The 16,970-nt window shown below is 42.2% G+C and overlaps 1 protein-coding gene across 1 annotated transcript; it reads left to right on the forward strand.

Moving 5' to 3' along the window:
• The first annotated feature begins 71 nt into the window (after positions 1 to 71).
• Positions 72 to 10,519, forward strand: GAPDH (glyceraldehyde-3-phosphate dehydrogenase). Its single transcript, XM_042450145.1, has 11 exons — positions 72 to 230; positions 3,015 to 3,114; positions 3,994 to 4,100; positions 4,204 to 4,294; positions 5,331 to 5,446; positions 5,824 to 5,905; positions 6,461 to 6,612; positions 6,718 to 6,796; positions 9,382 to 9,465; positions 9,886 to 9,983; positions 10,297 to 10,519. Exons 1-11 carry the CDS (start codon positions 208 to 210, stop codon positions 10,364 to 10,366), a joined length of 1,002 nt encoding a protein of 333 aa, XP_042306079.1. The 5' UTR covers positions 72 to 207; the 3' UTR covers positions 10,367 to 10,519.
• Positions 10,520 to 16,970: the final 6,451 nt, after the last annotated feature.

Genomic DNA, 16,970 nt, shown 5'->3' on the forward strand with positions numbered 1-16,970 from the left:
AAGAAGACAAGTTTTATTGCAATGAATAAAAAGGAGGGGGGGAGAGGGTGGAGGAAGTGGCGCAGGGCTTGAATTGAAGGGAAGGGGCCCTTGGTGGAGGTGGGGGGGGGAAGTCTGGAAAGGGTTCGTGGGGCGCAATGCTGAGCCTGGTGCCCCCTTCCCCTCTTTCCTCTCCCCAGGAGCAGCAGCCTTTTCCAGAGACAAAAGATGGTGAAAGTCGGCGTGAACGGGTGAGTTGGGCCGAAGGAGGACGTGCGGGGAAGCAGCCCCGCCATGGAGGGAAGGGCCTGGGGGGTGGGTGGGGAGGGGCAGGCCCTGGAGCAGCCCTGGCAGCAGCACCTCCCAGCCAATGGGGCCTCTGCCCTCCCTCCTGGCCCGGGCCAGTTATTTGGGGGAGGACCAGACCAGGCACAGAGACAGGAGCCCTACTTGCAAGGACACACCAAGGTCACCCGATCGCCCCCAGAGGGACCAGGCCTCCACTGCCTCCTCCTCCTCCTCTGCCAGGGCCTCTCCTCCATTCCAGCCTTCTCTCCTGGAGGGACTCCAAAATGCCCTCCTTTCTTCAAGGTGGCCACATACACTTTTGCCAGGGCATGCCCTACTTTCCAGCCTTTTCTGTCCAGGAGGGATTTCAGAACTGCCTTCCATTTAATAGAATCCTAGAATCATAGAGTTTGGAAGAGACCCCAAGAATGGCCATCCAGTCCAGTCCCATTCTGCCATGCAGGAACTCTCCATCAAAGCATCCCCATTGACAGATGGCCATCCAGCCTCTGCTTAAAGACCTCCAAGGAAGGAGACTCCATCACACTCTGAGGAAAGAGTGTGTTCCACTGTTGAACAGCCCTTACTGTCAGGAAGTTGGAGCAGGGCTAAGAAGTGTGAGGAAATCCAAAACTGCCTTCCATTTGGAACAGGACTAAGAAGCATGTGTTGATATTCGTATGAGTTTTTAGCTTCTTTTTTGTTGTTGCTAATACCCTACATTTTTCTGGAAGGTGCCACATGCTGCGGCTCCCTTGCCCTCCTTTGCAACAAGGACATATTGTGGTCACCTTGCATCCCCGCCAGGCAGCTGTTTCTTTCCAACAGGCTTTACTTTGTCCAACTTAAATGCAACTTAAAGGCAAGGGGGGATTTTTTTTTCTGTGCAGCTGCCATGCTCTAAGCTTTTCTTTCTCCCCTCCTCCCTCCTGGGGCAAGGAAAGCACATGGGGAGAAGCTGTACTGGAGTCTCCTTCTTGGAGGTCTTTGAACAGAGGCTGGATGGCCATCTGTTGGGGCTGCTTTGATTGAGAGTTCCTGCATGGCAGAAGGGGGTTGGACTGGAGGGCCCTTGGGGTCTCTTCCAATTCTACGATTCTATGATTCTATACTAGGAAGGATGTGCAGAGAGGAGTCTTGCAAGAGGAGAGGCAGCAGTGATGGTGGTGACTCACTTTCCTGAGCTTTGGTTGCTGAGTCACACCCAGCAGGAAGCAGCAGCGGCAACGTGCGCAAGCATGGGCCTCTTTCTCCTTTCCTACATCCCCACTTGCATTTCCGTCACCCAGCTTTCCCTTACCCCTTAGACTAGAGACAAGAACTAGGATGGGAGGGCTGCATAACTGTCGGTCTGGAGGACCCACAAAGAATGTGACCTTCTGCAAACTGAAAAAGTGTAATCAGATCACTCTGTAGCATTTCCAATGACTGGGAGAGAGAGAGCAAGTGAGAGAGATTAGGCTAAAGTTAGTGCCTGACCTTTCTGTAGCAGGACAGGAAGGGGGTGCAAAGAAGGAGAGGTTTGCAAAGAGGAGGATGGCCTGGGAAGAGGTAGAGATGGGCAGTCTGGTCCAGATGCAACTTAAAGGGAAGGGGGACTGTCTCCAGAGGGTCCCCTCCCTCATTGAAGTATCATGAAGCTGCTCCTAGTAACAACTCCCTTTGAGAGCCCCCTTTCCTTGTTCATTGGCAAGAGGCATACCTCCATGTAGGAGGTCTTGGGCTCAGGCCCTGCATCTCCAGGATCTCAGATTGCAAGGCTGATCTTCAAAACAGCCCTGTGCATCTGTAAAAGGCAGCAACTGTTCAAGCGGATGCACTTACCATGGAGCAGAAATTTTAAACTGACCTAGCAGGGGGCAACCCTTTGCAAGTGAGGGGGAAGAAAGGCTTTCAGAGAAGAGTGACTGGAAAAAAGAATGGTTAGCAGTGGGTGCATTCACTTTTCATGTGAAGGTGCTCTTTGAACTCAAGCACAAAGCATTCCCCAAATGACTGACACTTCCCCCCTACCCCCCCCCCCAAAAAAAAAACAATTGCCAAGACTTTCAGCTCTGTGGCTGTTGATTTGTCATCCAGCAGGACTGAAATTTCCCCAGCAGCACTCAGTGGATGATGGAGGACGCTGTGTTAAAGGCAGCCCCAGCCTGAGGCTGCTTCTGCTGCTGCTTTGAGCCTCTGGTTTGGATGATCTTAAGGATGTCATAATAGGACAAGCTCTAACATGCTGGCACAGTCTTCCAGGAAGGTCTTGCGCCAATGTGGAATGAGTGGGAGGAAAGTAATTCAAGGAAGATTCCACTTTGTATCCCTGTAGATGGTACCCAGTGCTACTTAATGGCTGAGCACTTTGTTCCTAAGGTAGAGGAACTAAAAGTTTAACTCCATCTAACTAAAAGTTTCTATGTACAGCGCTGTGTAAATTGACAGCGCTTTATAAATAAAGGTTAATAATAATAATAGAGACAATCTGTCACGGTCTGCCTTGCTTTGTCCAGAATGGGATCAGATTCCACAACTTAAATCACTACCTGTCTTAGTATTTGCCATTTGGCTGCAAGTTGCATAGTGACATGACTGATAATCTATCTCTACTTCACCCTGCCTAAAGTTTTTCTTCCATGGTTCTTAACCTAAGGCTTTTTTCTGTTGTCTGCTACTTGCAGAATGATGGACAGTTAGAAAGAGTAGGTTTTATTTTTCATCATAGAGATTATGACTGTGTTAACTGTTCTCTATTTATCTAGATTTGGCCGTATTGGCCGCTTGGTCACCAGAGCTGCATTCAACAATGATAAAGTCACAGTTGTGGCTATCAATGATCCCTTCATTGACCTGAACTACATGGTGAGCACCCACAGTTGTCCTTTGTGAAGCCTGAATACCTGTCCGTTATTTAGGGCAAAACTACACTATATTTTAGCTCGCAAACATTCTTGTGTCACTGAACTATTCTCCTCTAAAGTTTTTTAGGCTTATTGGTCCTGACATTGGGTGTGGCAGGGCATTTAGGACATCAGCCCCACCCCAGGTTGAAAATTGTTAGGTCTGAGCCAACTGGAATATGATCAAAGTGATCATGCCATCCTTGTATAAATGAATTTGAAGACAGTCTCTAGCTGCAGATTTCAAATGGCCAGTTAATACTCCTTTTTACACCAAAATGTGTGTGTGTGCGCCTTCCAAGTTGCATGTCAACTTATGATGACCCCATGAATTTCATAGTTTTCTTAGGCAAGGAATCCTCAGAGAAGGTTTTATCAGTCGCTTCCCCTGAAATATAGCCTACAGAATCCAGTATTAATTGGTAGTCTCCCAGTACTAATCAGGTCTGACCCTGTTCAGCTTCCAAGATCAGACACGGTCTAGTGCCTTTAGAGTATTTGGTGTGACACCAAAATAGCTCCATACAATTATCCTTGTGCACATTTGCATCTAAGATTATGAGGAGAAAATGCTGTTTTTAACAGTATTTAAATGCCCTTTTGTGGAGCTTCTAGGATTGCAACAGTATTTCACATCTTTTATTCCCAAACACAGCAGTACAAACTATGTAATTTTAGTTGCCCTCATACTTTCTCCATGCAGTTGTTTGTTTGTATGTATTTATGTATGTTGGGTGATAAAACTGGCTTTGGAAGGGAGAAGGTGCACAAGAATGAGACCAGAATCAAAGTGGAACCAGACAATAAAGAACAAAACTAATTTTAAGTGTATTGACTTCAGGTGTACATGTTTAAGTATGACTCCACTCATGGACGTTTCAAAGGCACTGTCAAAGCTGAGAATGGAAAACTTGTGATCAATGGAACTGCAATCACAATCTTCCAAGAGTAAGTGACGTTCTTTTTACTCCAACTGTCCCTTTTGGGTCAGGGTTGGCTCTGACATGAGTGCATAGTTATTAACTGCCTGACTTTTCTTCTTCTTTGTTAGACGTGACCCTGCCAATATCAAGTGGGGAGATGCTGGTGCAGAATATGTCGTGGAGTCCACTGGCGTATTCACCACCACAGAGAAGGCCAGCGTAAGTGACTGATGTACCTGGGAGAAGTTTCTGGGGGAGGGAACAGACAGTAAATGGAGGCTGACAAAAAGAAAATTTATGTAATTAGCTGCTGCTACTGCTCTGAAGCGAAATGTCGAGACTTGAATGCAACTACTGTTTAATCAACAGAATAGTCAAATGAATGAGAACCAACCATTTGTTTAAAAACCAACAAGTCACAATTAATACTTGGAAAACTTCGTTTTGGGACCTAGGTGTGAGAGTTCCTCCAGCCGATGCAGTCACTGACCATGCTGATGTTGGGTTCTGGATATTGTTGTCCAAAAAATTATGTTCACTGCTACAACCCAGTGAAGAATGTGTGAGTCTAATGACTCTACCAATGTTATTCTGTCCATAGGTACTTCTTGGGAGCAGCACAATTCCTCTCCGCCATTCTTTCCCACTCTAGAGTCTCTCTATCTACCTAATGGTAGTGATCAGTGCTGAAGGACTTGCACAGTTTTTGTAGTCACAGGCTTCCAAACATTACTATTGCAGCATGGGAAGGAAAATAGTGAAAAGTGATTCATACCCTGTTGCAGCTGTAGTTGAATAATGCCATTTTTCCATGGACTAACCTGTCCTGGTTGTCTTTGTGTCCTGAAGCAACCCTTCATGCATAATGCATGGTGTGGGAGCTGTCAAGAATAGTCCCCCCCCCAGTGAAGCTGAATGGCTAAAGATCTGGGGCAGAGAAGAGAGAGTATTTATTTACACAGAAGATAGAAAGAGTGAACCAAAAGATGTAATAATTAAATGTAATTTTAAGAAGTGATAAAATAAATAGATGGAGGACAAGTCTGCATATTGCTACTAGTCATGGTGGCCCTTGACAGTAGTCTCTCTGTACCAATTGAGCGTTAATGCCCTGCATATGCAGTAGTTGACCACTGTAGAAATGCAATCCTGGGTTACACAGGTATGTGGTCTAGAGTAGATTATATGTTCTGTACATTATATGTTCTTGAAATTTTGAAAAATACTAATGTTCTTGTCCTCCTTCTCTTTCTAGGCTCACTTGAAGGGTGGTGCTAAGCGTGTTATAATCTCTGCCCCATCAGCTGATGCGCCCATGTTTGTGATGGGTGTCAACCATGAGAAATATGACAAGTCTCTGAAAATTGTCAGGTGAATATGCAAGTGGAACTGTAATAATAGACAATAAGACAAATGAGCCCCGATGGTGCAGTGAGTAAATGCCTGTCCGGCAGCTGCTCGCTTACAAACCACAAGATTGTGAGATCAATAACAGCCATGGGCTCAGGGCCGACTCAGCCTGGTATCCTTCTGAAGTTGCTAAAATGAGTACCCAGCTTGTTGGGGGCAATTAGCTTACACGTTGTAAACCACTTAGGGAGTGCTTAAGTGCACTGCTATAGAAATGCACTTGCTATTGCTATAGAAGCAGAGTATCCTATTAATATGGGTCTGTGGGGTTTCCTAGAAGGTTTGTGTGTGGGGTGTATGGTCATGGGTTCAGCTATTGATGATCTCTTTCCTTCCAGCAATGCTTCTTGCACCACCAACTGCTTGGCTCCCTTGGCTAAGGTCATCCATGACAACTATGGCATTGTGGAAGGCCTTATGGTAGGTGAACTACTTGCTTGTAACAACTCAACCTACTCTCCGGCAGTGCCCTCTGGGCCCTTCTTGCAAAATATCAGTGCAGTATTTAACATGGGAGTTGAGAGGCCTGCTCTCCTCTGATCTCTTCAAAGACCAACACTGAGAAAACCAGTTCTTAAAGATGCGTGTACTCACCCTTCTTACTTGTGTTGAGTTATAAGGAAAGTATGCATGCAACAATATTCCTTCCAGTTGCTCACACTGAAATAATACAATTAAATAGCTTTATACCTAAGAAAGTACCTACACCTAGATTTAAGATTATGTATGATCTATTGCTTTGATCCCCCTTCCCCAATGATTTCTGGCTATAGCTCTGCTGAGCACCTTCAAGAACTAGAGCTAGTGGAACTTCCACTTTCCACAAATTTGCCCTGATCACAGTGATGACAGGAAAGGAGACTGCAATGAAAGAGTGGTACAGTTCAGTGTGCCCTGGGCCATCAAGACAACAGTTGATGTAAAAGATGTATTTTGGGCTTGCTGACATGGGATAACCTACTCTTTCTGCTCCAGACCACAGTCCATGCCATCACAGCCACACAGAAGACAGTGGACGGTCCTTCTGGCAAGCTGTGGAGAGATGGCAGAGGAGCTGCTCAGAACATCATCCCAGCATCCACAGGCGCAGCTAAGGCTGTTGGCAAGGTCATCCCTGAGCTGAATGGGTGAGTCCTCTTTCCCAGTCTTTATGCATGAGGTATAAGATTTAGATGGGCTGCTGAAAGGAAGTGTATGTGCACTGTAACCAAAGTCATCTTGTATAACCGCAGGAAACTCACAGGAATGGCTTTCCGTGTCCCTACTCCAAATGTGTCTGTTGTGGACCTAACATGCCGCTTGGAGAAACCAGTGAGTATCTAGAAGCCTCTGAGCCTACTGTTGTGTAGAATATCTTCCCTTGTAGCTATGAGGACTACTTGATAATGCAGAAAGATTATGCCCTTCCTCCCAACCAAACAAAGTTGCAGGTTTGCATATCCACCAGATAAACATTGGCAGTGTGAGATATGCATGTACTGTATCTTGCCTGTGCCTCAGCACATCAGCCTGATTCCATGATCATTCCACCTCAACTAAGCAGGACTGCAGCAACCAAAGCTTGAAAAAAAGTCTTTGGGGGACTGCAACTTCAGTGACCTAGCCACTGTGACCATTGGCTATGCTGTGTCTGGGGAAATCTGGAAGTTGCAGTCCCAAAAGTAACTTTTCCAAGATCTGTCAGGAGCTCTGTGTGTCCTATACACAGATCATTTATTCCCTTCAGCCAAGGCTTCCAGAGTGGTTTCCAAATCATCAGTTTGACAGTTCACTGCCCTTGGGTTTAGAGTCTAATTAAGACAGGACACACAAAGAAAAGAGGGGAAGGCAGTGGGGAAGGGATTAAGCCCAGCACAGGCAGGCTGTTCTTTTCTCCTTCAGAGGCCACAGCAGTTGGGAAATGGGGGAATTAGCCTGTTCTGTGTGATGATGGTGAGAGGGACCAATCATAAAGCCCATTCAATAAAAAGCTAAAAGTACAGCAAGATTGAGAAATCAGAAAAGATATAACAAGATGGGAAAAGTTACAACTTTCCTGGTTGGGTCGAATATCTGCTATCAAGATGATGATATTACCAAGAATGGTGTTCTTATTTCAAAATGTACCGATTATTTATAATGAAAATCCCTTCAAAAAATGGAATAAAGAATTATCAAAATTTATATGGAACTCCAAAAAGCCTAGGATTAGATTTAAACTACTTCAAGATGCAAAAGAAAGAGGAGGCTTAGCACTTCCGGACTTAAAGTTATATTACTTTGCAGCTACCCTAACCTGGACTCTGGACTGGATCAGATTAAAGAAGAATAAAATACTAAATTTAGAAGGAGCTGGTCTGGTATATGGTTTGCATAGTTACCTATTTTATGGGAAAGACAAAGTGAATAAAGAATTTAGTAACCACTTTATAAGAAGAACGATCTACTATGTATGGCAGAAAATAAAGTGGAGATGGTTCCCAAAAATCCCACTATGGGTGTCTATTAATGAGGCTTTTTATGCAAGAGAAAAAATGTTATGTGAAAAATGGCCAACATATGAAGATCTGACAAGATATGAAAATAACAAAAGAAGATTAAAAACCGAGGAAGAATTACAAGATGAGGGTTTCATTTGTAATTGGTTTTTATACAGAAGGATAAAAGAGCAATACAATCAAGATCAAAAATTATATGGAATAGCTAAGGGAGAAGCCGAATTTGAAAAGATAATATCGCAAGAAGGGACTAAAGAAACTTCCAAAATATATCAACTACTGCTGAGACAAGAACTTGAACAGGAAAATATAAAAGACTGTATGATAAAATGGGCTCAAGAATTGGGACAAAATATTCAATTAGTACAATGGGAAAAAAATTGGACAAGACGAATGAAGTTTACTAAAAGCTATGCCCTTCAAGAAAATTTGATCAAAATGCAATTTAGATGGTATTTAACTCCGGAATTATTAGCTAAAGTTTCTAAAGACTGTAGTAACAAATGTTGGAAGTGCAAGGAAGAGACTGGGACATTGATACATTGCTGGTGGAGGTGTAAAATGGTCAGTAAATTTTGGTCTGTAGTTCACCAACAAATACAAAATATTTTGAAAGTAAAATTCGGGAAAGATCCTAAGATGTACTTACTAAATATGGTGGAGGATAGTGAATTAGAAAGAAAACACGGAAAAATAATATTTTATATGATCTTAGCTGCAAGGACTCTGTTAGCTTCTATGTGGAAATTGGAAAAGATACCAGATATAAAATCATGGGTAATTAAGGTATATGAGTATATGGATATGGACAAATTAACCTGCTGGATAAATAAGGGGTCAATAGATAAATCTAAGAAACAATGGGAACCATGGATAAGGTATATGAAACAAGAAGAGGGGGATTACTCTATTATTATATATGAATAATCTATAAAGTTAACAGATTAAATGGAGAAAGAGACCATTTCACTTGGTAATAGTACGTAAGTTAAAAAAAAAAGCAAAACAAAATGTAATAAGAAATAAGAAAAGATGAATTGAACTTGGTAAAGAAGGTAGTGATGGATTTAAGATTAATACATATAAAGAACAATGAGGATTATAAAGAAGATGTCTAAAGTGACAATTGATAAAGGACTATTTATTTCACAATTTTGATGAGAAGTCATGGAAGGATAATAATGGATAATTCAAATATTATTGGAATGTAAGAGTACAATAAGATGTATTTTATTTATAAAAAATTAATAAAAAATATTAAAAAAAAAAAAGAAATGTAGGAGGAAAGCAGCACCCCTTGGCTGGTGTAACTGCATCAAGACTTCCTCTCTAGCCTGTCACAGTGACTTAAACATTAGCTACTACACTTAGACATCTGACTTCGAGAGTTTCACACTTCTGTTTCTTTTTTCCTCATAGGCCAAGTATGATGACATTAAGAAGGCTGTGAAGACAGCTTCTGAGGGACCCATGAAAGGCATCCTTGGATACACAGAGGACCAGGTATGCTGACTTCTCCAGGAATAACAAAATTAGGAATTGTTCGTCCCTCCAGATGTTAAGACTCAAGTCCCAGCAGCCTCACCTAGCATAGCCAATGGTTTAGGAATGCAGGGAATTGCATTCAATAGCAGCTAAGAGGGCAACACTTTTTTCTACCTCTAAGGAGTAAGTGCTGCCACAAGCATTGAGACACTTTATAGCAATTTCTGTTACCATAATGAGGATACAAAAATATGTGGCTGAATAGAACTCAAAAGGAATGTGGTCCCTTTTGTTTTCCCTGATGTCCAATGAGACTTGGCCATTATGTTGCATAAGCCATCATTTTGCCTTAACTTGGATAAATGGATGGGGTTGTTCATGGCCAACACATACCTGATTGTTGTTCAGTCCTGTGATGCTATTCTGTTTATTCCCAAGGTTGTCTCCTGTGACTTCAATGGCGATACCCACTCTTCCATCTTTGATGCAGCTGCTGGCATTGCACTGAATGATCACTTTGTCAAACTGGTCTCCTGGTAAGAGATGGGTCTGGGTGACTTTTCTAGAGAGCTAGACAAACTGGGAAATCGCTGATATTTGAGTGATTCTGGTCATTTCTTAATTATGGGGGATAGGAAACAGCACTTGGAGTGGATATAAGAATATATGATGGGATAATGGTGTTGCATTCCTGCTCTCTTTATATTATTATTATTATTATTATGCGTTATTTATATAGCACTGTAGATTTAGACAGCGCTGTACATACAAACAATAAAATAAAGTGAACCCAATGTTTATCTTCTGATGGAAATTACATGCTGCTTACTACTATGATTTCCTTTCCAGGTATGACAATGAATTTGGATACAGCAACCGTGTGGTAGATTTAATGGTTCACATGGCATCCAAGGAGTAAAGATGAGCATTATTTTTTGTCAACTTGGCTCTGCATAACTTGCAGTAGAGGCTCCCTTTGTTCCATCTGCCTCTGAGGAAGTGGAGAGGCTGGAAGAAACATGGGTTTCAATAACACCTCCCCTCTCAATAAAAGTAATCACTGTTTCATGTATTTTCTCGCTTGCTTTTTATTGTGGGGAAAGTGTGAGGGTGTGAAGACAAAAGCCACTTTTCAAAATATGCATTTGAGAATGTTTGTTCTCTTTGCCTTCTCTCTCTTTCATACACACACGCGCACACAAACACACACTTCTTGCAAGCAACATGACAGCTTCCACATGAAAATATCCTGTTAGAGCCTACCTGTATTGCCTGGTTGCATTATTCGGTACCCTCTTTTCTGCAGCATTGCACTGCACTGCTTTTTGAAGAGTGAGAGAGGTCAGTTGGGATGTCCATTTCTGCGGTATTAAGGCTTTACTCTTGTGGATAATAAATGGAATTAAAAGCTTTAGAGTGAACTCTGTACAAGGCTCCCTGGCCCCATAGTTCTTTCTTTTGGGGACAGGGTGACTGAAAGAAGGGGGTTTAACCACACCAAAGTTTTAAATGCTAAAAGTGCCATCAGCTGAAGAGCTGAGTCTAAGGGAGGGAACCATGCCACCTTCCAGAAGCCCTTTTGCACTACACAAACCTAGCACTCATTCCACTTTTAACTGTCATGGTTGCATCCTGTGGAGTACTGGGGTTTGATGCCCATCTGGCCTAGTCTACATAACCAGTGGCAAGGAATACTGGCAGCTGCGCACTTCTCCCTGTGCCGGTGAACAACAAGAGTCATGGCTTCTAGTAAAGGGATCCTAGTAATGTGCATACCTATGGAATAGCCATCTATTAAATGAGGGATGCAACTTAATAGTTTATTAAAATTATAAACAACAGGATTTTTTTCTCACCCTACTATTGTATGTTAAATGTGTATATGAAACCAATAGGGAAATAACTAACTTGTTGGTAGCCAACGTAAGAGGAAGCCAAAATATGCGTACTGTAGTTTTTCCTAGGATGGGTGAATAAGCACAGCTTTTTCACCATGGAAGGTATCCAAGCAGCAGCTGTCAACATAAGCAGATGTCCTGGGTATCTAGTCCATTGAACACTCTGGCTCTTTTGTCTTTAATAACTGATGACAGCTGTGGCATGTTCAACTTCCAATCCTGTCCTCCGCTGTGCAGATAGTCTGAATTTGGCTAGTCCCAGCCTAACGTTCAAGAGATTTTGTCACAGTACTTTGTGACTGTGCACTCTGGGCTTATGTACATAGCCGTTTTAAAGCAACATCTGTTCACTTGCAATGGTGCCACTAACAGCAGTTGAAGGTACTATATATGGATACCCTACACAAGCAGAAACAATCCTAGCACCAATGGATTGTGCAGCAGAGCTGCTTGCTGTAATTTCTGCATCTTAATTACTCCAGATAATTAGTCCATATGGAACCACTTGTGACTGTGAAAATCTCCCTGACATCTTTTTGATGGGAATAAGCATATGGCAGTTTCTAGACACTGAAAAATACTTTTACCAGATGTAAATGCATTTCAGGATAAGAACTCGTTTTTTGCCTGCCATTCCCTTGCCTGTTGCTATTGGGGCAGATAATGCTGTAGCACCACTACATGTACTTTTATAAAAGCAAGCTATTTTATGTGCTATATAAATAGCTAGTTCCAGCAGGCAGCAGCCTCCTCTGCAAAGGAGCATGTGTTGTGCACCTTCCAAGTCATTTCTCACTTAGGGGGACCCTAAGGCAAACTTATTATTATTATTTTGCAAGATTTGTTCAGAGGAAAGGGAGGGAATGGGAAAATTGGTCATTGGGGCTACCAGTATCCTCCCAGGGAGGGAGCTGGAGAGATTATTTGAAATACTGCTGCATCAGAACATGCTTGAGGGAGCCACTTTGGGAAAATGGATTTCTACCCAAGCATAAGTCAGAAGATCATAGAATCATAGCTGGTGAGTGCATTTCCAAATGTGTAGCAAGTCCAGTCCATTTCAGGACAGAAAGAATCTTAATAGCTAACACTACTGTCCTCACATCATCTTTGTTCCTACTTAGGAAAACTTCCACAAGGTACTTTTAAAACATCTTTGATCTTCCCTCCAGAGGGCACTCCAGTCACAAAAGCAGTCAGAGGCTTCTTGAGAAATTCAGTATTCTCTGCCTAAGAAAGAAGCTGGTAGCCTAACCATGGACAAGAAACAACCTGGATCTCTGTTGCTAATAGAGTTTAAATTTGACTGCCTGGATTTTATGACTTTTTCTCTCCCAGAGCCTGCATTGATATACCGTCAGGTCATCTTAACTGACAACAAAAATAACATATTGACAAACTAGGCCTTTTTCTCTGTCCTGTATGATTCTTAACACCTTTGCCTGAGGAAGAAACCAGTGGAACTTCAAAACCTTGCATGATGTATTTTGTGCATTTTTAGTTGGGCCAATAAAGGTATCACTGTTTTGTGGATTTTGGGTGTTACAAAGTCTTAGGTGGTGGTTGCACATATTTCTGCCCACAGAATCCATTAGGCGGTTCTAGACTGTAGAACAACGCATTGCCTTTTTATGTGCTTTGGTTTGAAGACAGTTAAAATATGCATCCCAAAGATTATACCATTGAGCCAGTCTTGCCATTTTAAGAGGAGAAAAGGGACATTGGATGAACTGTCAGGCCAGAAGATTATCCTGAAATGCTCTGGGGTGATGTAGAAATTCAGATCTTAGGTCTAGAGGTACATGTAAACATCCACCCGGTTTGAAAAGTTTAAAATACTGGGAATAATACCCAAGGCTTTTCCCTGTGTGGGACTAGTTCAAGTGCTTCCTTTTATGGGAGAGAAACACATTCTGAAGCAGAAGGGATGGTGACATAGTTTGAAGGTGGCCTAACCAGTGCAGGAGATAAGAATGCTGCTTAGCATTCCTAGCAGATAATAGCAATAATCCCAAAGTCTGCTGTCATGGTTTGCTAGGCTGCTTTGCAGGGCCTTAGTGGATTTCTAAACATTAGTGGTACTGTACTATGGTTGGTGCTGGGAAATTGGGGAGGGAGTCAAAGGCACCATTTTGAAGAAGCATTGGTTTTGTGCGGGGGCACCCCCCCATCTCCTCCACATGAAAGATGTGTATGGTAACAAGAGCACAGGCAAAACCAAGAATGGGAATGCAAAATAACCACACCACCTAAGACCTTAGCATGGCAATAAGCTCTGTGCTTGGCCCTATTGTTTTTAAACCACCTTGAAGTTGTTGTTTAGCAGAAGTTAACATATTCTCTCACAAGAGAAGATAAAAAGCAAAACAGGAAAAGAGGGCAGTACTAAAAGCTAAAGGCCAGAAGACAAGAATATACCAGTTACCAGAGGGGGGAAAATGCTTATATGAGAACATTCTTTATATCACCAGGGCAGCAGCTGAAGAACTGAGTGGGAATAGCTGGGACTGATCCTCATTGCACAAAAGGAGAGGGGGTCCAAGGAGGTCCTCCTGCTTTTAAAAATCACTTTAGTATGTGGCCAAAGGGAGTCTTGCACAGGAGCAGAACCAACATGTAAGATGCTCTTTGCTCAAAGACATAGTAACTATGCAATCTGGTATTGGTGACTTAAGCAACAGCTGACCAAAATGACAATATTTCCCCAATGACAAAATAGATTTGTTATAAAAAGTACGGAGAATGCGTGGGTACTCTGCAAGCAGTGAAAACATTACTGTGCAGCGCTTTGCTGCTTAAACTACTGAAAGATATGAAATACAGTTGCTAGCTAATCTGGACCTTAATGCAGCAGCCACTGGGAAGGAAAGAACCTCTCCAAACTGTCCTTAGCAGAATGATCATCCTGGTCCTAACACCTGTTGTCTAGTCTGGAAGCAAAAAGCAACGTCCAATGTGTCCAGAAGAAATTTTGGAAGACATTTTGAAGGAGGAACTAGTCTTAATTCCTTCCACGTAAATGTAATATGGATGATGCAAAATACAGATCGATAAACGGATTTTAACTGTTAGACAGGTTTGCTAATTTTCCATGTGAACTTTGCTGCATACTTTCTTTAACCACTTACCTGGCAGGTAGAAGTGGTGTTTCAGAGACAGTTATTTTTTAAAATAATTACACTTGTCCCTCCATATTCGCTAGGGTTAGGGGCACAAGACCCCCGTGAATATGGAAAAACTGCAAATAACAAAAACACCATGTTTTTACCTGAGAGGACACCTCTCTAGGAATCTCTAGGTCCTCCAGTGCAACTCTGTGGTCAACGTCCGATAGACACTGACCAAGAACTGCTCTGGAGGAGTCATCCCTTCTTATACACAGATTTCTTATACATGGATTCAAGAATCCACGGTTTAAAAATGTTCAAAAAAAGTATAAATGTCAAATATCAAACCTTGATTTTTTTATTTTTTTTTTACAAGGGACACCATTTTGCTATGTCATTATATTTAATGGGACTTGAGCATCCATGGATTTTGTTATCCACGGGGGGATCTTGGAACCAAACCCCAGCGTATAACAAAGATCCACTGTATTCACTTTAGGAATCTCTAGGTCTTTCAACGCAGCTTTTAAAGTTAACCATAGAGTTGCAACGGAGGACCTAGATATTCCTAGAGAGAACATATTAATCAAATCCATGAATAATCAAACCATATTTGTGAATATGGAGGGATGAAAAGTAAATCATCAAATTAATGATTTTCATTAATTAAAATAAATTCTGTCTCTCCCTTCTAGAACTTTACTGTCATCACACAGAGAAGGGTTCCTTTATAGAACTTTATCGCACAGGGCTCCCAGGGACCGCTCTCAGAATGGAATGGAAGGGGCCTGGAATGAGTGACGAGTGGGGGACGCATTTTATCGCACACACAAGTCCCTCACTCCTTCCGTTCCATTTCCCATCTGTTCCAGAGGAGATTTTTGAGAACTGTTCAAAACAGTTCTCAAAAATCTCCTCTGGAATGAACTGGGAACAGAAGGGCAGGGACGGAATGAGTGAGGGACTCTGTGTGCAGTAAAATGCATCCCCCACTCATTCCATTCCCTTCCTGGCTCCTTTGGGACCGTTCTTGTCGCATCCCAGGAGCCCTGTGCGATAAAGTCTATAGTTCTGGTCACAGCTGGTACCAAGCTTAAGTGGACACTTGGCAAAGTATTGCCACTTCCAGCCAACCATCCCAAGAGTACCATGTCTCAGACATTAAAGACTGTGCTGGCTCAGACCAAAAGTTTACCTAGTACAGATTCCTGTTTTCCTCTGGACAGCCGGCTGCCTTGGGGAAGGCCATGATCAGGACATGAATGAGACAGCCCTTCCTGCTCTTGCTCACCATTCAAATACTAGCATGCCGGCTTCAAAACCTGCAAGTTAGACACAGCCATGTCAGTTATCAGCCTTTCCTTTAATGCCTCCCCTCAAGCCATCTAATCAAGCAACCTACTTGAGCAACCTGAAACCCTAAATTGAATGTATTACAGCCTGTGTGAAGTAATATTCCTTGTCTGTATTGGGTTTACTACCAGCCAGGGTCACTGAATCACATTAAGTTTTTAAAATTTCTCCACACCATGCATAAGACCTTACCATGCCCCTGCTTAGCTGTACCTTTTCTAGATTAAACCCAGCCCCAACCAGTATAGAAGTGCATCAACTTCATTTGAGTTTCCCCTTTCTGCCCCTTTTACAGCTCTATGATAGGCAAAGTGACCAGAAGTGCATGCAATATTTCAAGTTATGCTGCATTATAGATCTGTACAATGCATTACAATACTAGCTGCTTCCTTGTTCAATCTTTTTCCTTATAATTTTTGGTAAAGGAGTTTTGCCTCTTTCACAACTCAAAGATTGGGGTGATGAAAGTTTACACACACACTATACCCCCCCCCCCAAAAAAACCCACATACAGCAAGTTCTTTCCTTTCCTGGTCCGCAGATCCCAAAACTATTTGCTTACACTTAGCTGAATTTTCCATTTTATTGCCTATTCACCTAGTGGGTTTTTTTTTGGGGGGGTGTGGAATCCTGTTGAAGTGCTTTGCTTTTGATTTGATTTGTCACAACTCTTCATAAATCTGAAAGCTTGTGTGAGAGCTTGACCCCATATAAATGATCTAAAATGTTTAAAAATATGGTACTAAAAATGTATGTTGGAAGGGTCAAAAAGAGGTGGGTACTTACCTACACTGCTGGTGGAATTGTGAAAAAGCGAGAGTATTTTGGACTAATATTCACGCAGAAATGAAAAAAAAATATTTAAATTCACAGAACGTGCAGACCCCAAAACGTATCTGCCGAATATGGTAGAAAACCAATCTTTGGGGGGGGGGGGGGAATGAAGGGAAATTATTATTTCTTGCTATAGTGGCAGCAGGAATGACTTATGCAAAAAATTGGAAGAGTGAAGAAATACCTAAAATAGAAGAATGGAAACTTAAACTCTATGATCTATAGGAAATGGATAAATAAAGTTTAATAAAAAAAAGGTTCATTAACAATTTTTTATAAAGACTGGGACTCCTGGAAAAATTGTGTACAAAAGGAAGGAAAAGAGAGTAAG

This window comes from Sceloporus undulatus, chromosome 2 (genome assembly GCF_019175285.1).
Source record: "Sceloporus undulatus isolate JIND9_A2432 ecotype Alabama chromosome 2, SceUnd_v1.1, whole genome shotgun sequence".
Taxonomy (NCBI): Eukaryota; Metazoa; Chordata; class Lepidosauria; order Squamata; family Phrynosomatidae; genus Sceloporus; species Sceloporus undulatus.

Coding starts and splice junctions, on each gene's coding strand:
- GAPDH (XM_042450145.1), top strand. CDS start 208: ATGGTGAAAGTCGGCGTGAACGG. Junction 231..3,014: donor GTGAAAGTCGGCGTGAACGG/GTGAGTTGGGCC, acceptor CTATTTATCTAG/ATTTGGCCGTATTGGCCGCT. Junction 5,447..5,823: donor AAGTCTCTGAAAATTGTCAG/GTGAATATGCAA, acceptor CTTTCCTTCCAG/CAATGCTTCTTGCACCACCA.